The sequence below is a fragment of the Mesoplodon mirus genome (assembly GCF_964341445.2).
Source record: "Mesoplodon mirus genome assembly, chromosome: 6".
Taxonomy (NCBI): domain Eukaryota; kingdom Metazoa; phylum Chordata; class Mammalia; order Artiodactyla; family Ziphiidae; genus Mesoplodon; species Mesoplodon mirus.
The window spans coordinates 46,366,064-46,388,131 of record NC_138982.1 but is presented as its reverse complement, the minus strand read 5'-3'; the positions used below and the strand labels follow the sequence as shown (position 1 = coordinate 46,388,131).

The window sequence follows — 22,068 nt, the reverse complement described above, 5'->3', positions numbered from 1 at the left end:
AATATAAACCTCTGCTTCCCAAGCACCATGGTGGCATTTATTCAGAAAGCCCCATAAGCCTGACTTCTTTTCTAGAGATCCCCTGGCAGAGTTTATGGTGTCACACAGGGTTGCTTTTTAGATAATGTACACTTCTGGGAATTGGGAAATGAGCCTTCAACTTGCACTTGACTTGTGCTTGTCCCTCCTGCTGTTTGAGCTCTAGGAGACTGACTCAAGCCACTTCCTGCATTTCCCCCTGACCTCCACAGGAGGGAGGCAGGAACCCACGCCTGGTGAAGCTTCCTGCTGAGCTGCTGAAGTGCTGGCTGTTTGCTCAGCTGTCACATCCAGGTCTCATCTTGTCTGACTGACCCGTCTGCACAGCCTTACCTGGGGTGTAAGGCTCTCCAAAGCTTCCTGTTAGCTTTTTCTCAGGGAGGGGGGATCTGTTGCCCATGAGAAGAACATCTTCCCCTCGCTTTGCAGGTAGCTTTTGGTTCCTCTCGTTTATTCTGTCTTATAAAGTCTCAGTTTTGTCTATTGCGTAGGAACTGCTTTTCTGAGAGACTTCTCATTCATTTCTCAAGGGTAAGGATCTCCTAATAAAAGGAGATCAGAGCCCCATTAAGAATGGTAATAAAGGGGGTAAAGAGACTAACCTTAGTTCTGAGCAGAAAACCAAAGCTTTTTTCTGTTATAAGCCCTACCTCCGTTCAGAAGCTAGGCCAGGCCAGGCCTTTGCAGAATTATCATATGAAAAAGAGTATATAGAGGGCTTCCCTGGTGGCGCAGTGGTTGAGAGTCCGCCTGCCGATGCAGGGGACACGGGTTCGTGCCCCGGTCTGGGAAGATCCCACATGCCGCGGAGCGGCTGGGCCCATGAGCCATGGCCACTGAGCCTGCGCGTCCGGAGCCTGTGCTCCGCAATGGGAGAGGCCACAACAGTGAGAGGCCCGCGTACTGCAAAAAAAAAAAAAAAAAAAAAAAAAAGAGTATATAGAGTAATAGTAAGTTATAAATTTGTTCAGAAAATAGACCAGAGATAACTAACTGCTCTGGTGAACATTATTAATAGTTAAAAAAATTGCTTTTGTAGTTTTATGGCATGTAGTAAAAAATTATACTTTTTCTGTCCTGCATGTCTCCCTTCACCCGGGCTTTGGGTTTCAGGTGAAAGCAGGAAATCTGGTAAAGGCATACCTCGGAGATATTACAGGTTCAGTTCCAGACCACCACAATAAAGTGAATATCACAATAAAGCGAGTCACACAAATTTTTGGGGTTTTTTTTGGTTTCCCAGTTATGTTTACATGATACTGTAGTTTATTAACTGTAATAGTATTATGTCTAAAAAAAAAAAGCAATGTACATACCTTCATTCAAAAATACTTTATTGCTAAAAAATGCTAACCATCATCTGACAACACAGGGTTGTCACAAACCTTCAATTTGTAAAAAATGCAGTATCTGTAAAGCATAATAAAATGAAGCGCAATAAAATGAGGTATGCCTGTATAGCTGCAGTTGTCTCCCAGGGCCTCTCCTCCGAGTAAGGGGATTGTACTTGGGAGGCGATGCTGATGTCGGCAGTGCCCGAGTACCTTACTCTTCCTGAGACAGATTCTGGAAGTGAGAGTGGGCTGCAACTAGAAGGCGACTGGTAGAGTTGGGTGTGATAGCAGAGGGGTCAGGAAGCAGGGGTTGGAGCTGGACCGTGGGGATGGGCAAGGTGGGTGAAGGAGAGAAGAGTGTGTACTGTCCAGGAGGAGGATGGGCTGGGGAAGGAGACTCTCCAGGCTGGAGGTAGGGTGGCAGGGAGTCCATGTCTGAAGTTTCCGGAGGAATATCCGGGGCTCTTAGGGCCCTGGGTGTGGGTCCAGGAACGAGTCCGTGAATTCCACTCAGGGGTCCATGTGTCCTGTTCAGGTGTCCAGGGATTTGGTCTAGGGACCTGGAGGTTTGGTTCAGCAGACCAGGAATCTTGGCTCTGAATCCCTGCAGCCTGTTCAGAAGTCCAGAGCCAGTAGTTCTGGCTGAGACACTGGAGTTTGTCTCCAACAATCCAGAAGTCCTGTTTGGGAGCTTGTTCAGTATGAGAAATGGAGAGGTGTTCCCCAGGAGAGCTGTGGTAGGTGGGGCCCGCTTGGCACAGAGGGTGGGTCCCACTACAAGCAGCAGGAAACGCACCTTTCCTCGGAGCAGTCGTTGGAAGCTCAGGAAGATGGCACTTGGATCCTTGTGAGCTGTGGTCCTTCCCTGTGCAGAAAGCTGAGGGCAGAGGATGGGCCTGAGGCCAGAGACCTGGGCCAGATATCATGCCTCCCTGTCTATGTGGGAAAGATAAGGTACCAGAACCCAGGCTTTGTGGCTGGAGGGAGCACTCCTTCGCAGGTCAGCTCTTCCACCCTCAAGATTTCTAAAATTCCCCTTTCTTCCCTCAGGTCTTCTGAGGGGACCGAGTCAGAAAAGAAAGACAGCTTCTATAGTTCCCTTGACTGGGGACTTACCTGGGTTCCTAGGAGGCCCTGCAGGGCCCCAAGGAGGAGGCGGACCTGTCCAGAAAGCTGCACCAGTAGGGATGAGAGGCAAGTGGGTCCCAGTTGTCCCCGCGCTGCCATCACTGCCTCCAGCAGAAGGGTCGCGGCTCCCAGAACGTCCTGTGCCTTGGTCTGCTCCTGGGAAAGAGATGGAAGAGAGAAGCAGACAGCTTCAAAGGGTATGCTAATAGTGGGTGGGGAGCCTGTAAGAGTAGCCAGCAGAATGAATCATAGGAGCTGAGAATTGGACAGGACCTAGGTCCCACCCAGTACAGGAATTCCTTCAGTCTCCCGACAATTGGTCATCAGCCTCTGCTTGAATAACGCCAGTGTCCAGTAACGCAGCCTGGTCTCACATGTAATTTCAGTGAGAAAAGCTCTTTTTTTTTTTTTTCTTACATTATGCTGAAATCTGCCCTATTAGAGCTTTTACCTCTTGGTTCTAGTGCTGCAAATCTACTCTTTCTGCTACAAAACCAGGATCATATGCTTTAAAAAAAATTAATGTAGATATAAGACCATCATAAAGATTATAAAGATGAAGGGAAGGGGCTTGCTGATAATTGGCAGAGCTAGAACTACATGGGATCACTAGCAATTACCCTTCCTCCCTGGCCCAGTCCCCCAGAAGACCTGAGGGAAGCAAGGGAGTTCTAGGGATCTTGAGGGGAGAGGAGCTGACCTTCTAAGCAGTGCTCCCTCCTGGTAGGTTTCCTGAGTGAGTCTCAGACTGAAGCACTTCATGCTCTACCACAAGACTGACACTCTTCTCCAAGCTAATCACACAAGCTTTATTATTTTTTTAAACCATTCCTTGCATAACATATTTTCTAACCTCTCACTGTTCAGGTTGCTTTCCTCCTTTTGGAAACATGCTAGTTTAATATGGTCCCTCTGAGTAAATTAGCATGTTTCTAAAAGAGGATGGCTAGTACTCAGTGCAGTAGTTTAAGTGCAGTCCACTCAGAATAGAGTTTTTTAGGAAGATTTCTACCATGTGGATGTTAAACATCTAAAGCCACCTATGAGCCCTACCTTTTTAAGTAGCTACTTCAATAATGTTGTTACAATGCTAAGTTTGGGGTCAATCCACCCCTCCCCGGTCCTTTACACAGTAAGTACTAGGGCTAGAAGTTTATATGAGGGAAGTAGGGACACTGTGGCCTGAAAGCTGGAATAGGGCTTTATTCAATTACTTTTCACATCTAGAACTTTATATACATCTCTGTTAAATTTCACCTTGTTTTTGACCTAGCCTTCTAGCAGTTTGAACCTTAATTCTGTTTTTTGTTATTTTAGCTGTGCGTCCCAGTTTTGTGTCATCTGAGGATGACAGATCAGTCTTCTTCACACCAACTTAAGAAGGCTGAACAGAAATAGGTCAAAAGCATGGCCATGAGAGACTTCTATCCAGCTTTTCATGGTGGTCAACTTTGACTCTATTTTACATACTGGACCACAAGCCATCATCTTGTCCAGAGGATATCCCCATAGTAGATTGTACGTTGGGTTAGGGTGGCCAAACTGAAGGTGAGATCTTTTTAGGGAGCTCAGGAATTTTGAAAAATCCATGGGAATCAGTAGGAAACACATGAAGACAGGATTCGGGAAACCAAGGGAAAGGATGGCTTTCTTACTGTCTGGGTTTTCCATTCTCCCAAGCTGAAGTCCACAGCAGGCAGCAGGACGGGTGTGGACAAAGGGTTAACGTCTGGGCACTGGCTCTGTTGAAAAAGATTGGTGGGGGGATGATGGAGAGGGCGCTGAAATAGAGGGGGTCATGGTGGCCCAATTACCAGCAGGCTTCCATGAAATAGAACAAGACTAGAGCTTTTAAGAGAGGGTTTGATTGTAAACCATAATCCTTGTAAAGGGGTGGTAATCAGGGGGGGGGGGCGGGGTGGTCTTACCGAAGACAATATTAGAAGAGTGGTGATTGGAGGGAATGAGAGGAAGTGATGGGAGTCAGGGTATCTCACCAGTTAGGTGGATAGTGGGGAGAGTGCTTGGGGATTCTCACCAGTCTGCTGTGAAGGACATGGGAGTCACGAAGCAGTTTATTTAGGAGTCGGGGGTCACAGGCAGGAGGAGCCGGGCTGGACAGAGTTAGTCTTGCAGTTAGGAGAGGCATGACCACGAGGAGCAATTCTTAGATGAGGAGAGGTGAGGTTGAAAGGGGCGGATAAGGAAGAAATCATTGTTGGGTGGTGGTCCAGGAATTCCCACTTAGGACCCAGACCTGAAATCCAGGGAATCTGCCTCTCAGAGGCCTTATTCCTGGGAGATTGAGGTCCCCCTGCCCCCGCACCACAGCACATCTCCTTTCTCTTTCCCCTCTACCAAGTTCTGATTTGGCCCTAGGTCTCTCAAGGGTTTTCTTACCAGTCAGCTCCATTCTGGCCAGGCTGTCTGGTTGGAGTGGCTCCCTGTATGGGGCCTCTCCCCTGAATCTGTCCTGGGGCCATGGAGGCGGCTTGGGCTCTTGCACTTCTGGGCAGAGTGGGGTGGGGCACAGGTGGGGCACAGGTGGGGCACAGGTGGGCCAAGGAGGAGGGTCTTGAATCTATCCTGCAAGTGACAGGAATAATGAACATTATCGAGTTTCCAGGAAAACACTCTGCCTGGCTGGTGGAACAGATGCTGGGAGGGTGTGAGATGCTGACCAGCCTAGGACTGCTAAAGCTCGGACTGCTCCCATATCATCTTGTGATGTTAGCATACGGCCTCTCCTCTTTGTCAGGGTTCCTCAGGACGTCTGAGGCGGCTCTGGTGCCCCTGCCCCCTGCCGAGAGCTGCAGGACAGGATGTATACACACACATCTAATTGGCCTCAAAGTCTGAGCAACCCTGTTTGGTTGGAGAAAATCTGGGATGGGGATAGAGAAGGGAAGTATTGTGGCACAAGCCTGGAGAAGAGATTGGAAATGGGATACAGGGCCAGGACAAGGAGCTAGCAAACATGTACAATGTGCTCAGGGGTAGCTTGGGGAGTGGGGTTGAAGAGGGAAATTGGGCAAAAATGAAACTTAACTACTAAAGGTCGGTGATTAAAAGATTGAGAAGGTGGTGTAGGAGAAATTAACCTCTCATTCTTTTTCTATTTACCCCAACACACAAAGCCTCTTGGAGTTTTTCTTTGTACTCTAAGTTCTGAAATACTGGGTTATCCAAGGTGAAGAGATGGGCTAACAGTCCTGGAACTTCCTTCCTGAAGCAAGTTGCCCAGGAATGAGCACAGGCTGGGTGAGATGATGCCCACCTTGCAGGGCTTACCTCGCCTTAGACACCCACCATATCTGTCTCCTAGCCTGCACCTTCCTCCCTGCCCCCTCTGCAGACCCCTTCCGGTTCCTTTGCAGGACCCCACACGTGGCTTCCTCCTTCTTTCACAAGTTGTGCAAAGAGGCCTGCACCTGATTCAATATTGGGATTTCCTGTAGGTCTGTCAACATGCATGAGCCCTCCTCCCATTACCCTCTCCTTGTGCCCTGGCTTGCCTGGCCCAGCTTCCCCAGCCCCAGGATTCAGAACCTCGTGAGCTAACTAGGAATGACTGGGTAAGAATGGGGACTGGGGCCGTGTCCAGCTTGGTGCTATGTTCCCTAAGTCCAAAAAAACACCTCCTTATTTTCCCCCCGGGCCCATGTCCCCTTTCCTTAGGGCCAGCCGCGACTGTGCTGTATTCCACCAAGTCTGTGATCAGTCCCTCAGAACCCAGCACCCCACCCCCTACCCCTGCTCTGTCCTGCTCCTCCCATTCTGGGAAGGCTACACTCTTCTCGACAAAGGTCAGTGCCTGCAGGTTCCAGTTTGCCTGCCCCTCCCCCAGCAGAGAGCCCAGTTCTTCTTTCCTGTCCTTCCTACCCTCACTGAACTCCAAACCTTGCTTGCCACTCACCGGGTGGAGAAGGGCTCCAGGACCCAGGTGCGGAGCAGGCGGCACTCTGGGGAGCAGATGGGTAGGAAAACAGGTGGCGTTGGGGCATAGCCCCTCCAGGGCAGTGGGGTCACACGCCTGCCCGGGCCACTTCTGCCCAATCAGAGAGCAGGGAGCCACTAGACACTGGCAATGGCCCCCGGAAGTGACGCCTTCTCCTCCCACCCGCGCAGGACCTGGAGCCCCTGCCTGGACCATGGTTCACTAGCGGAGCCCCAGCTCCTCCACCCACGCACACCACACAGAGGATTTGAACAGGGGGATCTGTCTTTCCCTAGGAGATGGGAAATCTGGGACCTGGTTGGGGGAGAAGATGGGAGAGAAACGGGTTTTTTCCAGGAGGATTCTGGCAGGACACTTTTGTCCCTGAGGAAGAGGCACGGAGGTCTGGCTTTAGACTGGTGGGTCTCTCAGTTCCTGGCTGTCCAAATTTCTTTTCCCTGGACACCACACCTGCTGCTAAAATCTACTAGGACTCTTGCTTTCCTGCTTTTCTCGCCAATCACCCTCTGGGGGTCATGTCTTATGCCCCCTTTGCAAGTGGGAACGTGGGTGTCGCCTGTATTACAGAAGACCCTGTCAGGGGTCGGTGTTACCAGGAAGCAGTTTGGACAGTTTGAGAGGCCTTCAAGCTGAGGGGGTGCCTGTGCTGGATTAAGCTGTGCTCAGGTACCACTCTGTTGGGGCCCAGTGGCTCCGATGGCTAAGCCCACTTATCTCTGTGCCAGTGCCCTCTTTGCCTGCCCGGTCTTTCTCCCTCTTCCATCTCCTACCACTCCACATGTGACAAGAGGAATAACCAGGCCCATGTGTCCCTGTCTTAGGAAAGACAGCTGCTGAACCTCCCCCGCAAATACCTCCCGCTGGCCCCCCTCTTCCTTTGGCCCTGGCTCTAGTTCCTTTGCTTTCCCCTCAGTCCCACTCTCCCCACAGTCCGTCCTCAGGGGCCTCCTGGCCTGACCTTGTTCCCATCCCCCCCTCCCCTCTAGTTCTTCCTCAGGCTGTCTCCTGCTCCTCCTCCCCAGGATGGGGCTGTCTGCTAAAGAGTATGGCCTAGATCCCGGAATTCTCCAGTTCAGCCAGACGAGATGCCTCCCAAGATTAGGAAGGAGGGTGCCGGGATGGTTGGGAGGATGGTGGGAGAGTGGGGGGTGGGAGGGGGCAGGGAGGCTGTCATGACCAGGAAACCAAGACAAAAGAGGTTGTGGGTAGGGTGGAGAGACAGAGGGTCCCCAGGGTGAAGGGAGAGGGTGGGAAAGTGCGTCAGGTTGGGGATGATGATGGTTGGATGGGCCTGAGCACAGGTAACTGTAGGGAGAGAAACACTGTCACCAGACAGAAAGGGGATACTATCTGTTTCTGGCTAAGTTCCTATCCTGGGGAACAGTAGAATGAGGAGAGCTCAGAGAAGAGGTAGGACACAGGCTAGGCAGTGAGAGTGGTGTGGGCTTTGAGAGGTGCTGTGGGCCCAGCGTCAGGCGAAGATGAGTTGACGGGACTTTTCTGCACGTAGTCATCCTTAAAGACAACTCTTCATCCTTCCTGCAGGAACCCAGTCCTAGCTCAGTGGCCGGCCCAGGCCTCGGGAGTCTCTGCCCCTCCCTGGTCTGGGGCTCCCATCCTGGGCCGGACACGCACCTCCTGGTCCAGCTTGGTGGGGGGCGCTCCAGACCCGCCTCTCCTCCCCTCTTTGCGCCCCCTGGTCCCTCCCCTCCCCTCCCCTCCCTCCCTCCCCTCCCCCTCCCCTCCCCCTTCCCCTACAGCCCCTCCCTCCTACCCTGCCCGGTTCCAGCCCCTCCCTCCCCTCCCCCATTCGCGATCCGGGCCGCTGCTGCTGGGCCGGACCCCCCGGGCTCAGCCCGGCCCCTCGCCGAGCCGCCGCCGCCGCCCCGTTTGCTGAGGAGGAGGCCCCCGGCCGGGGCGCCGGGCGCGGGGCATAAAACGGGCCAGAGCCGTCGTCCGGGGCACTAGAGCCGCGTACGGCCCGGGTCAGCGGCCGCCCGCCCGCCCGCGCTCCTCCCGGCCGCTCCTCCCGCCCCGCCCGGCCCGGCGCCGACTCCGCGGCCGCCCGACGAGCCCCTAGCCGCACAGCTCGGGCCCTGGCCCCGGCCCCCTCCCGCCGTACCGCCCCCGGCCCGGCCCTCCTCCCACCTCCCTCCTCCCTCTCCAGCTCCCTCCTCCCTCCCGCCTCCCCAGCTGTCCCGTTCGCGTCATGCCGAGCCTCCCGGCCCCGCCGGCCCCGCTGCTGCTCCTCGGGCTGCTGCTGCTCTGCTCCCGGCCGGCCCGCGGCGCCGGCCCCGAGCACCCAGCGCTGCCCATCCGGCCCGAGAAGGAGCCGCTGCCCATTCGGGGAGCAGCAGGTAGGTGGACGCCCCTGGGGAGGCGCGGGCGGGGAGTCCTGCTCCGGGCAAGTCTGCGCCCGCCCGGAGGGGGCGCCGGGCGCAGGTGGCTCGGTGCTGCGGGCGGCCCGGAGGGGTGGGCGGGGGCCGCGAGGCGCGTCGCGCCCGGGGCCCCAGGGCCCCGGGGCCCGGCCGGCAGCGCCCGGGGCGGGTACACGGTAGGAGCGGGACAGCTGCCGCCAGCCAAGTCCGTCCCCGTAGGCTGCTCCTTCGGCGGGAAGGTCTATGCCTTGGACGAGACGTGGCACCCAGACCTGGGGGAGCCCTTCGGGGTGATGCGCTGCGTGTTGTGTGCCTGCGAGGCGGTGAGTGGACCCAATGGCCGTGGCCGGGGCCCTCGCGGGTCGGGGACCGCTGGGGTCTTGGGACGTCGGAGGGACTCGGAGTTGCTGAAGAAAGAGAAGTCAGTCTGTAGATATTTGGGATATTTTTCTGACGGAGGAAGCGGGGAGGAAGAGCCCCCTTCAAGTCTCAGGTGTTGCCTATTATTGATCACCCACTGTGTGTCAGGCTCTTTGCCAAGTCCATTTCATCTGTCTCTCGCTTAACTCCTAGTACAACCATGCTAGATAGATACTATCATTACTCCCATTTTTCAGATAGGGATCCTACGGCCCAGAGAGGTTAAGTAACTTGTCTAGAGTTATGCAGCTTGTATGTAGCAGAGCAGTCTCACCCCGTGGGAAGACCTTGCCCTGGTCCCGTGCCTCCTCCCGGCTCGCCTTTGAGTCTCACCAACAGCGTCTTGCCCTCACTCGGTTTTCCCGTCTTCTCTGCGAGCAGCCTCAGTGGGGTCGCCGCGCAAGGGGCGCGGGCAGGGTCAGCTGCAAGAACATCAAACCCGAGTGCCCAACCCTGGCCTGCGGGCAGCCGCGCCAGCTGCCCGGACACTGCTGCCAGACCTGCCCCCAGGGTAAGGCCCGCTCCGCGGTGAGAGGAGGGCAGCAGGGCCGCGATGCTTAGTCCTGGGCCACGCGGATGGAGCGAATGGAGCGGCCAACTGGCCCTCCTCGTGCCCAGCTGAAACCCGCGTCCCCGACCCCCGGTGCAGAGCGCAGCGGTCCAGAAAAGCAGCCAACGGGCCTGGCCTTCGAGTATCCGCGGGACCCAGAGCACCGAAGCTACAGCGACCGCGGGGAGCCTGGAGCTGAGGATCGGGGGCGTGGAGACGGCCACACGGGTAGGCAGGGGCTACGCAAGTGAGGACCGGGGTCATGGCTGGGGCCGGGCTGCAGCAGCGGGTGACAGTACTAGGGATATCTTCCTTCCCTCACAGACTTCGTGGCGCTGCTGACAGGGCCAAGGTCGCAAGCGGTGGCACGGGCCCGAGTGTCACTGCTGCGCTCTAGTCTGCGGTTCTCCATCTCCTACCGGCAGTGAGAAAGGGGAAGGAGGGAGGAGGGGTCAGCTGGGGGCCAGGGAGGGAGAATTGGGAGAGGCTGGAGGGGCTGCTTCTGGCCCAGGCTCGGAGTCCGTGCTCAGGGGACTCTCATTACCAGGCTGGACCGCCCTACCCGAATCCGCTTCTCAGACTCCACTGGCAGCATCCTGTTTGAACACCCTGCAGCCCCTACCCAAGATGGCCTGGTGAGATGATGCCGTTTATGAGTGCTTATCCAGTCTGGGCGCTGTGCTGAGAGCATGTTCTGCATTACCTGCTTGGGTCCTCACAACAGCCCAGTGGGAGAAAGGCACTGACATTATGATGCCCATTTTACAGATGAGGGAACTGAGGCTCAGTAGCAGAATGTGACTTGCTCAAGGTCACACAGCTAGTAAGTGGTGGAGCCAGGATTTGGACCCTGGCATCTGGCTCCAGGGCCCCTTCTCAAACTTCCTAGGAGGGCCTGGGGGCAGCTTCCCATATTCCTTCCTCACCAGACATGGGCCTCTCAGCAGGCCTGTCCTGCATTCTGAGTAGAGTCTTCTTGTCTCTCTGCTCCAGGTCTGTGGGGTGTGGCGAGCAGTGCCTCGGTTGTCTCTGCGGCTCCTTAGGGCAGAACAGCTGCATGTGGCACTCGTGACACCCAGTCACCCTTCAGGGGAGGTCTGGGGGCCTCTCATCCGGCATCGGGCCCTGGCCGCAGGTGAGAGGAGCAAACAGCTCCTGGACGTGAAGTTTGGAGTCTTCTCTACCCCCAGGAATGGAGTGGGCTGAGGAGGGGACTTTCTGGTGGGCTCTCATGGTCCTTTCTCCCCCAGAGACCTTCAGTGCCATCCTGACCCTGGAAGGCCCCCCACAGCAGGGCATAGGGGGCATTGCCCTCCTCACGCTCAGTGACACAGAGGACTCCTTGCATTTTTTGCTGCTCTTCCGTGGGCTGCTGGAAGCCAGGAGTGGGGGTAAGTGGGATGGGGGCAGCACATGTGAGGAGGGTAGGGAGATCACCTATGTTTCAGAGGTGTCCACATGTGCGGCTGTTGCAGGACCAACCCAGGTTCCCTTGCGGCTCCAGATTCTACACCAGGGGAAGCTACTGCGAGAGCTCCAGGCCAATGCCTCAGCCCAGGTGAGCAAGGGTCTGGCTCTTACTGCCACCGGCTCTGGCCTATTGCTGTGCCCACCATACCCTGCTCTGCCCCCAGGAGCCAGGCTTTGCTGAAGTGCTGCCCAACCTGACGGCCCAGGAGATGGACTGGCTGGTGCTGGGGGAGCTGCAGATGGCCCTGGAGAGGGCAAGTGGGCCAGGGCTGCGCATCAGTGGACACATTGCTGCCAGGCAGAGCTGTGATGGTGAGGCAGGGCGAAGCCTGGCACCCTGGGTACACACAAGTGAGAGGCACAGAGAAGTGCCAGAGGAGGGGCCGGGTGGGTATAGGAGGGATCCTGGGGGCTGGGGCTGTGAATGGCCATGCAGCAAACCTCCTTCCACCTGTCTTGCCCCTCTGCAGTTCTGCAAAGTGTCCTTTGTGGGGCCGATGCCCTGATCCCCGTTCAGACAGGTGCAGCCGGCTCAGCCAGGCTTACACTGCTAGGAAACGGCTCCCTGATCTACCAAGTAAGAGTTGGGGGATGGAGGAGGTGGGAGGGCAGCAGGGCAGGGCGGGGCTTTAGCCTGCAACGGTTCAGGGCCCAGGCCTTCTCTGCTACTCCAGTTTGCCCTCCCTGACCCTGCCCTCCAGGTACAGGTGGTAGGTACAGGCAGCGAGGTGGTGGCCATGACGCTGGAGACCAAGCCTCAGTGGAGGAACCAGCACACTGTCCTGTGCCACATGGCTGGACTCCAGCCAGGAGGATACACGGTGAGTGCTTCAGGCAGAGCAGAGCCGCAGGTCCCAGGCACCAGAGCTGACAGTGCAGGGGGCTGTGGGAAGCCATGCTGGATGAGCAGGGATGTTCTGCATCATTCACTCACTCACAGGCTCTCTCACTGATGCATTGATTCACTGGACACATTTTTAGTGAGCCTCAGGCTAAAGACTGCAGTACAAAGAAGATCAGATGTGGCCCCTGTCTTCAGAAAGCTCATGTCAAGTGGAAGGAGTTACACAGGGAGACCAGTGCAGCAGATCACATAATAGTAAACGTGATCGCAGTGGCTGCTATTTATTGAGCCTTTCTATGTGTCACAAACTGTACTGGTTGTCTTGCTTCTGTTATTTTTGGCCCTCACAGTACTCATTTAATAGATGGTGAAGTGAAGGATCAGAGAGATTAAATAACTCCTCAAGATGGTTGCATAGGTAGGAAGTGGCAGGGAAGGGACTTGAACCTGGGCCTGCCAGGTTCTTAGCCAGTGTTACTGGTGTGTGGAAGTGTGTATGGGTTTAGTGGGGGCACAAAACATGGAAAGGGTTCAGAATCTTGGGCTTGTGTGAAAGCTGAGGAGGGGTTCATCTGGGACCTGGCAGGCTACAGCTGGGGCTCACCCTTCCCTGCCCCCCAGGCTGTGGGTGTCTGCCCTGGGCTGGGAGCCCGGGGGGCTCATATGCTGCTGCAGAATGAGCTGTTCCTGAACGTGGGCACCAAGGACTTCCCAGATGGAGAGCTGCGGGGGCACGTGGCTGCCCTGCCCTACAGTGGGCACAGCGCACGCCATGATAGTGAGTGCCCCAGGGGTCTGCCTGCCCTTTGGTGTCATCTAACCTGTGACTCAAGCGTGTGAGGGATGGTGCCAGAGGGCCAGAGCCTGGCGTGGTGTCTTTCTCTGTGCCTGAGCTCCAGTTGGCATCTGGAGAAGGTGGGGATGTATAGCGTGGCCCTGCCGGGAGACCCTCCCTGTTACCACACACAGTGCAGGGCTCTCACTTGCTGCTGCGGACAGTGCCGGGCAGCTTGTGGAGTCCGTGTCGGGGGAGATGGGGAATGCCGGGATTGAGTCGCTGCTCTAGGCCACCTTCTCATCTGTCACCTCTCCTCTGTCTGGATCCAGCACTACCTGTGCCCCTGGCAGGAGCCCTGGTGTTGCCCCCCGTGCAGAGCCAGGCAGCAGGGCATGCCTGGCTCTCCCTGGATACCCACTGTCACCTGCACTATGAAGTGCTGCTGGCTGGGCTTGGTGGCTCAGAACAGGGCACCATCACTGCCCACCTCCTCGGGCCTCCTGGGATGCCAGGGCCCCGGCGGCTGCTGAAGGGATTCTATGGCCCAGAGGTGAGGACGTGATGGTGGGAGGCAGTTTGGAAAAGATCTACTTTCTCACATGAAAGGCTGTGTGGGCCTTTGGCAGGAGAAGCAGAGAGCAGGCAGCCTCAGGAGTCAGACAGACCTGGGTATGAATCTGACTCAGCCTTTTATTATCCATCCTCTCTCCTGCATCCTACTCTGGTGGGATCCCTTGGATAGTATGTAATATCCTGAACCTCCAGAGGGGTATGTGGGATGGACCAAGCCCCCGGCGTGGGGTGGGTTGCCATGGAATCGGGGCTAGAGAGACCTGGCTTCTGAGCTCTACACCATGGCTGCTGGGCTTTGCTATCCTGGAGGCCTTCCTTAATCTCCCTGGGCCTCAGTGTCCTTACCCGCGAATTGGGAGTGGTAGGCTCAGCCCTAGAGTGCCTTGTTCCCGTCCCTGATTCTGTCTACTCACAGGCCCAGGGCGTGGTGAAGGATCTGGAGCCTGAGCTGCTGCGGCACCTGGCACAGGGCTCTGCCTCCTTGCTGATCACCACCAAGGGGAGCCCCCAAGGGGAGCTGCGAGGGCAGGTAGGCAGGCAGTGCGGGCCGGTGGGGATGGTCCAGGGTTGGGCTAGCACTGTGTGCCTTAGTCTGTCGCTTGCTTTCTCTGAACCCCGGGGCTGGTAGAATCACACACACTCCCTCCTGGCAGGACGGGAGGATGAAGCCAGACGAGGTACTTAATGAGGCTGGTAGCTGACCACCTGTCCTTGGCAGCTGGGATGATTGCCGTGGATAATAGCATCCTCCTGGGGCGCAGGGGCGCTCAGGGTGTCTTGGGCTGACTGGCTGCTGCTGGTGGAGACGCAAGGGGGAGCCCGGGCGCTGCCTCAACCTGCCTCTCCTCTCAGGTGCACGTCGCCAACCAGTGCGAGGCGGGCGGCCTGCGCCTGGCGGCAGCAGGGGCCGAAGAAGTACGGGTGCCCGGGGCTCTGGATGCAGTGGTGGCCGAGGCGGCCGCGCTGCCCGCTGTGCTAGGCCCAGATGCCCCAGCGCCAGCCAAACCTGGTGGCCCCGGGCGGCTCCGAGACCCCAACACCTGCTTCTTCGAGGGGCAGCAGCGCCCCCATGGGGCTCGCTGGGCTCCTAACTATGACCCGCTCTGCTCGCTCTGCACCTGCCAGGTAGGAGGCCCTGGAAGGGCACACTGGGGCCTGGGTTCTGGGTCAGGATCGCAGTCAACCCCCAACCTCTCCCTGTAGAGACGCACGGTGATCTGTGACCCCATGGTGTGCCCGCCACCCAGCTGCCCAAGCCCGGTGCAGGCGCCGGACCAGTGCTGCCCTGTGTGCCCGGGTGAGTGCCCTGCAGGAGCGGAGAGGGTAATGGAGGGTCCACCGTGCGGGCATGAGGCCTCTGCGGAGGGAAGGAGGGGGCCACCGTCTGCTTTCACTACTTCTTTGGATCCACAGAGAAGCATGATGTCGGAGACCTGCCGGGGCTGCCGAAGAACAGGGACCCTGGAGAGGGTGAGCAGAAGTGGGTGTGGAGGGGTAGGGAATCCAGAGGAGCTGTTGGGTGGGACTGGGGGGGTGGGTGGGAGGGGGAGAGTGTTTATGGGGGTGGAGGGAGGCTGAGGGGCACAGGTTACAAGTGACACCTGACAGGCTTCATCAGATTCACTGGCCCACAAGTGGGCCCTGCGGTTAGACTACTGTGGGGTTGGCCTGAGGCTCAATCCTTGGTTGTGGGCCCAGCCAATGAACTCAGTGCTAATGGCAGCTGGGCACTATCCCCCACCAGGCTGCTATTTTGATGGCGACCGGAGCTGGCGGGCAGCGGGCACCCGGTGGCACCCTGTCGTGCCCCCATTTGGCTTAATTAAGTGTGCTGTCTGCACCTGCAAGGTAGGGCCACCCAGTCTTCTCTGGTGCTGGGACCCAGCGGGTCTGCAGAGCTGGGGACGGGGCTGGTAGGAGAGGAAAGCCCAGTCTTGGTGAGGAGGGCTCAAGGATCAAAATAACATGAGAAGAGTTCCCTGGGCTCCGAGAGGTGGCTTCCTATAAAGGAAAAGGGCGCGGGCTGATTTGGGTGTGAACTCTGGCTCTGCCAGCTGACTAGCTCCATGTAACCCTGGGCACTTTCTGTGTGTTCCTGAGTCTCACTTTCCTCTCCCATAAGCAGATGTGGTAGCACCTACCTTGCAGGGCCACAATGAGGATTTGAGTTCAGGTACATAAAAAGCCCCAGCCCAGGGCCTCTGAGTAAAAGGCCGTGGATGTATTACTTTTGAGGTACGGGAAAGGAGAGGGAGGAAGCAGGAGGCTTATGTGCTTCTCCTTTTTCCTGATACCCCTCACTCAATGGATCCCTACAGGGGGGCACTGGAGAGGTGCACTGTGAGAAGGTGCAGTGTCCCCGGCTGGCCTGTGCCCAGCCTGTCCGTGCCAACCCCACTGACTGCTGCAAACAGTGTCCAGGTGAGGGGGGTGGGCACTGAGGCTTCTTGGGGCAGATAAGGCTTTTTGTCCTTGTCCTGGGTCGGGGGGGGTGATGCATGGTGAGGGGATGCCTAGTGAGGGTGGATGGAAGGGATGTCTCAGCTAAATCAGTATTTACCCAGCATTGCTCTGTGCCTAGCCTGGAGCCAGGGATCTACATGCGCTGGAAAGAATGTGCATGTGTTAGTGGGCTGTGATGGGATCCAGTTCCTGTCCCATCCATCTACCCATCCATCCATCCATCCATCCATCCAAATTTATCACCTACTAAGTGCCAGAAACTGCTGGGTGACAAATAAAACCTGGATGGCCCTCACAGAGCTCACATCTACTGACCTCTTCCTCCTTCCCTCCTTCTCTCCCTGCCAACAGTGGGGTCAGGGGCCCACCCCCAACTGGGGGACCCCATGCAGGCTGATGGGCCCCGGGGCTGCCGTTTTGCAGGGCAGTGGTTCCCGGAGAGCCAGAGCTGGCACCCTTCGGTGCCCCCCTTTGGGGAGATGAGCTGTATCACCTGCAGATGTGGGGTAAGTGAGGGCTTGTATGAGGCGGGCACTGGGGGCCTGGCCTGGGGGAGGGGAACTTCCCAGGGAGGGCAGACTCCTGGGGGCGGGCTTCCCCCAAGAGGCTGAAGGCCGCTGTGCCCCAGCGCCTCAGGGACCCTCAGGATCTGGTCTGTCCTGCACCAGGCAGGGGTGCCCCACTGTGAGCGGGATGACTGTTCACTGCCACTGTCCTGCGGCCCAGGGAAGGAGAGCCGCTGCTGTTCCCACTGCACAGCCCGGCGGCGGTGTAAGTGAGGGGCCTGGGGCAGCAGCTCTGGGCTGCCTGTGGGACGCCTGGGGAGGGAAGGGAGCCCCTGCCATGTGGCGGGAATAGCACCCACTGCTGCACAAGTGCCACCCTGTCCCCCCCGTCACAGCAAACTTGTGGACTTGTTCTTGATTACCTTTTCTTTAGGAATGAGATTTCTGCCGCTCAGAGGAATCAGGCAACTAGGCTAAAGTCATGCAACTGGTGTGTGCTGACTTGCTTAAAAAATTCTGATCTTTCTGGGACCAGAACAGAGGAGCTCTGCTGTGCCCTCCCTGCCACCCCACTCCCTCACTCCTCTTCTAAAGTTCACTCCCTCTGTCTCCAGCAGTTGCAGACACCAGGACAGTTGCAGAGCTGGAGAAAGAAGCTGAAGGCTCCTAGGGAGCAGTCAGAAGGCCGCGTGACCAAGAGGATGGGGCCTGGGCTGGGGGAGGAGGGGCACCGAGGACCCCGCATTCTCCTGCGGGAAATCCAGTGCCTTTGGCCCCTCTTTTCTGCCTCTTCTCCCTCCCCCACTACCTCTGGGAACCACAACTCCACAAGGGGAAGGGGTAGCCAGGGCCGACCAATGCCATGTCCACTCCAACTTCGGCCTTGTCACCCTCTCGCCTCTGCCTTGGAAGCCCAACCCCTTTCATTCTGTACATAATGTCACTGGCTTGTTGGGATTTTTAATTTATCCTCACTCAGCACCAAGGGTCCCCCCACTTCACTCCTGCTGCCCCTGAGCTGAGCAGAGTCATTATTGGAGATTTTTGTATTTATTAAAACGTTTTTTTTCCAGTCTTTGGGCTAGTGGTTGTTTCTTTGTGACCAGGGGCCTGAGTGAGCCCCAGTGGAGAAGGGTCTGAGGGTAGGCAGAGAGAGAGAGGGCCACCGGCTCCTGGGGCTTCCCTCTGACCCTTGGGGAGCGGCAAGAGACCCGGGGAAGGGGACAGGATGGCACAGCAGTGGACTGGCAGGCCTGGATTCCGCAGAGGGGCTTGGGCCGTCCTTGAGATGGAATAGAGCTTCAAGAACTCAGGCAACCTGAAGCAGGATTTGGACACTAGTTTCCAGTGACCTGCCCGGGCTGGCATTTTTGCTGAGTATTATAGTGTCTCAGAACTGTTGCTGGTAGGATTTAAAATTTGATCTGTTACCCTGGGGTCAGTCAGGCCTTCAGCTTTGCAGAGAGTTTGACTGGGTTTCTGAGCTTCTCTGGCAGAAAGAGACAGAAGGTAAAACAGGGGCAGGGGCTCTGGTCAGAGGAGAAATGGGGTGGTTCTGATACACCTGGGTTTTGAAGAGAAAACTCCCTCATGTACAGCCCTCCACTTTGCCACTTTTTACTTGAGAGTCACCTTTCAGCATTCTCCAGTGACTTCCCTTGGCCATCTTTTATATGCCACATCGGATTTTGGCTATGTCACACGATGAACAGCCACTCGGAGCCATCGCATGGTGGCGCTGCTGGCAGCTGCCAGTTCACTTTGGGCCAAGTCAGTGTCCATGCGGGTATTTGAGTAATTTATGACTACAGACCGCAGAAGATGCCTTCTCAGGGCTGAGGGAGAAATGGGGGCTGGAGAGAGGCAGCCCAGGTGCTTACTGGGAGTGGGGAGTCCAGGGTCCGCCACTCTAAAACACACATCAGCTTCTCAACTTGTGGGAAAGCCTAAACAAGAGTTTGCATTCTAAACAAGAGTTTGTTGCTTTCAAAAAAGTTTCTGAACAACTGTTTCATTGCATTTCACCCTTAGTCTTTTATGAAAATAATGGGAGATAGAGAAAAGTGTGACACCTCTGACAGAACAAAAGGGACAGGAGGGGGTAATTTCATAAAGTAACACAATTGGGACAAGGAGGGTGTTCACCAGGCATGCTGGAAGGGGCACATTTTAGCTCATCAGATTTTAGGTAGTCAAAGAGGATGAGTGAAGGAAAAAACATAGAGCAAATTCTGGAATACTGGAGAGACACGGTTGCAGATGATAAAAGTGGAAAAATTCTTAGGGATCGTGAAATGATCATGGTGGTCTGAGAATGGAGTCGCCCTTATAACATTGTTTTGGCCTTGATATATGATCTCATGAACAAAGGGAGCTGCCAGAATTATTTCTGCTCATCATAAAAGTAAATCACTGTGAATAATTACGGTAATACACAAATGTGTGAGAAAGAGAAAAACTCACCTGTTAGAAAGAAGGAATTCCAACCCTTAGATAACCACTATTAAGAAATCACTGAGTATTTTTCTGAGTTTTCCTTTGCCCAGATGGAGCCCCCCTCTGGGTCCTGCCCCGTAGCACCTCTGTTCCCGCTTGTGAAGGGGCTGTGATGCCTTCCTTGACCCAGTTGAAGGTATTTGTATGATCAACTCAGGAGCCGGAACACATGTAAATCTGCACAGATAAGGAAAGCAGGAGATTGCATTTAAGGGAAATCTGATCCTTTGCATTTAAAGTGGCAGGGGAGGCAAACTCCCAGAAAGTCTGAAAAAATCCTCACCAAATCAGGGAACTTGGCAAGTTGATATTCAGTGATTTGATTTTCAGCGAATTGACCGGAGCCCACCAGTGGGGGCCGAGCTCCTCAGCTGATGGGTGTTGGGCAGGGCTGCGAGTTGTCCCATCGTCTGGGGGCAGTAGACATCGTCTGGTGGGGCTGTCTCCTGGTGGGCCAGGGCCCCAGCTGTCCCTTGGGAGGAGTCATTCACGTCTCTTCTTGTCCACCTTGGCTGGGCTGGATCCTGGGCTGAGATACAGCCTTCTTGTGAGATGCCACGCCTTTTCCTCCTCTTTTGGAGTCCCCCATGCCTGGCTGAGTCCCTGGCCCTACTGTGGGGACAGAGACTCCTCATTCTCCATTTGTGCAGTGGGACAAGAGGGGGGACAGGCGGAGGTAGCAGGTGCCAGCGGGAGGAGAGTTGCAACAGGGATCCCACTGAGTCCTTCTCCATGCAGGGGGTGGTGAGGCTGCTGTCCAGGTACTGGGGCGACAACTGCCAAGTAGCTGGTGGACCTCATGAACCTGCCTGTTGTTGCTGCCACTCTTCCTGGTGGCCCTGGTGGCCCTGGTGCTTACCATGGAGTCCTGGGGTCCTGACCAGCCCCCACTCTGAGGGGAGATGAGGGAAGATGACAGGAAAGCAGAGGAAAGTTTGTGTCTTTTTTGGGTGCTTTTTGGGAGCACTGGTGTTTGTATACATGCGCGCACGCACACACGTCTGAAGTGTGTTATGTGAGAGAGAGCAGAGCATCCACACCGCATCTGTTATTTTTTTAAATTTTTATTTCTTTGCGTTACGCGGGCCTCTCACTGCTGTGGCCTCTCCCGTTGCGGAGCACAGGCTCCGGACGCGCAGGCTCAGCGGCCATGGCTCACGGTCCCAGCTGCTCCGCGGCATGTAGGATCTTCCCGGACTGGGGCACGAACCCGTGTCCCCTGCATCGGTAGGCGGACTCTCAACCACTGCACCACCAGGGAAGCCCCATATCTGTTATTTTTATCCATGTTTGTTAGAATGTGAAGTTTTCAGCTTCCTTCATTTCTGTTTTATTCTCCCTTATATGAATCTAAAAAAAAAAACAACAATGAACTTGTTCTTTAAAACCCGACCTTCTGTAGTCCTTTCTGCCTTCTAAGTGGGTAGCAGCAGAGACATATTCTTTTTTTTTTTTTTTTTTTTTTTTTTTGTGGTACGTGGGCCTCTCACTGTTGTGACCTCTCCTGTTGCAGAGCACAGGTTCCAGACGCACAGGCTCAGCGGCCATGGCTCACGGGCCCAGCCGCTCCGCGGCATGTGGGATCATCCCGGACCGGGGCACGAACCCATGTCCCCTGCATCAGCAGGCAGACTCTCAACCACTGTGCCACCAAGGAAGCCCCGAGACATATTCTTTATACGGGTCTGGAGGGAGAGTTGGGGTGGCAGATGATAGTAAGCAGCAAGACACGCGGCCTCAGAGAAGGAAGGCCGGGGAGAAACATCCCGTGGAGAAACAGCAGAGGGCCTTTTATTATGTACTATTTATCTCACAAGTAATCAATTTAATCACTTATCAATAACTACTAATTGCATGCAAAAGGCACAAAATGATTCCTAGGGAATAGTTTCTTCCTTCCATCCCTGTCCCATTGGCCAACCAGGTCCCCTCCCCAGAGACTCCCTGTTACTTATTTCTTGTGTATAAGAATGTCTCTTAAGAACAGAGTTGTCCAAGATCCAAGTTTAAGTTGTTTGCATTGTTGTGATACAGATCAGTGCTTTTCAAACTTTGATGTGCATATGCGTTAGCTGGGAGTCTTGTTTCAATGCAGACCCTGATTCAGAAGGTCTAGGGTGGGCCTGAGATTCTGCATTGCTGACAAGTTCCCAGGTGATACGATGCTGCTGGTCCAGAAACACATTGTGAGTAGCAATCACTCCACATTTTCAGCCAATGTGCCATGCTACTGTAAGTTTAGTCACTCAGCTAATATTTATTGAGCATCTTTTCTGGTGCCAGGCACTGTTCTTGGTGATGGGGACTCAGTAGTCAGTTAAGCTGGCTAAAAGTCCTGTCCGTGTCGAGTTTATAGTCTAGTGAGGGAAGACAGACAATACATATAATAAGTATATAGTGTGCCAGAAACAGATGGAGCTATGGAAAAAATAAAGCAGGAACAGGGGAACTGGGAGCTCTGGGGGAGGAGGATCTGAGTGTAGTTTTAACAAGGATGACCACAGAATGCTCTGGTGAGGAGACATTTGATTAAAGACTAGGAACGAGGGGAGAGAATGAACCATAGGGATATGCAATGATTTTTTAAAAGAATTGTGAGTGGGCCTAATTTCCTTATCAGGAGAGAAGGGAAGAGACCTGCCATAATTGTGAGGTACATGTGAAATCAATATGTCAGTAGATATCTAAACTCAGAGAGCAGATTCTGAGAAAAGGAGCCCCCTGGAATATTAGGGAGAGAAGTGGACCTCCACAAGAACAGAGGATGAGGTCTTGATTCAATCGTATGAAATCTCTTCTAACACTTGAATTATATACTATATAAAGGTGAAGTATGACTAGAGTAAGGGTAAAAGAACTATCTACCAGCGGGTACAATTAGGTTACATACCTTAATGTGTCAGTTTTGCCTGCAAGTGTTTGCTTACAAGATACAACCCATCCAGGCACTTTTGAGTCTGGAAAAGGAATAAGGGAAGAGGTTCTATTCACAACGGGGAAGGAACCTTATGGCAAAATCTCTACCAAGGAAGAGGCTGCAATTTAAGCACATATTTTGTGGTTGGAAACGTTAGAGGCCAAAATGCCACATGAAACATGAAGAGGTTTTCAGGTTGGCAGACAAGTCAGGC

At 55.1% G+C, this 22,068-nt stretch overlaps 2 protein-coding genes across 2 annotated transcripts; one reads left to right on the top strand and one right to left on the bottom strand.

Annotated features, from left to right (window-relative positions):
* Nucleotides 1-1,588: 1,588 nt before the first annotated feature.
* THPO (thrombopoietin) lies at nt 1,589-4,955 on the bottom strand. Its single transcript, XM_082624628.1, has 6 exons — nt 4,902-4,955; nt 4,540-4,667; nt 4,157-4,243; nt 2,490-2,657; nt 2,170-2,250; nt 1,589-2,053 (listed from the first exon to the last, which is right to left on the bottom strand). Exons 1-6 carry the CDS (start codon nt 4,912-4,914, stop codon nt 1,670-1,672), a joined length of 861 nt encoding a protein of 286 aa, XP_082480754.1. The 5' UTR covers nt 4,915-4,955; the 3' UTR covers nt 1,589-1,669.
* A 1,757-nt stretch (nt 4,956-6,712) lies between these two features.
* On the top strand, nt 6,713-17,231 carry CHRD (chordin). The gene is given in 26 exon segments (XM_082624627.1): nt 6,713-6,857; nt 8,627-8,828; nt 8,831-8,857; nt 8,860-8,955; nt 8,958-9,160; nt 9,639-9,768; nt 9,907-10,035; nt 10,132-10,231; nt 10,355-10,442; nt 10,801-10,942; nt 11,058-11,198; nt 11,283-11,365; nt 11,442-11,589; nt 11,748-11,854; nt 11,979-12,098; nt 12,743-12,899; nt 13,229-13,449; nt 13,888-14,001; nt 14,325-14,597; nt 14,676-14,769; nt 14,886-14,942; nt 15,217-15,320; nt 15,791-15,893; nt 16,287-16,441; nt 16,604-16,706; nt 17,059-17,231. Coding segments are annotated over 26 exon segments (3,270 nt in total). The 5' UTR covers nt 6,713-6,737; the 3' UTR covers nt 17,112-17,231.
* Nucleotides 17,232-22,068: the final 4,837 nt, after the last annotated feature.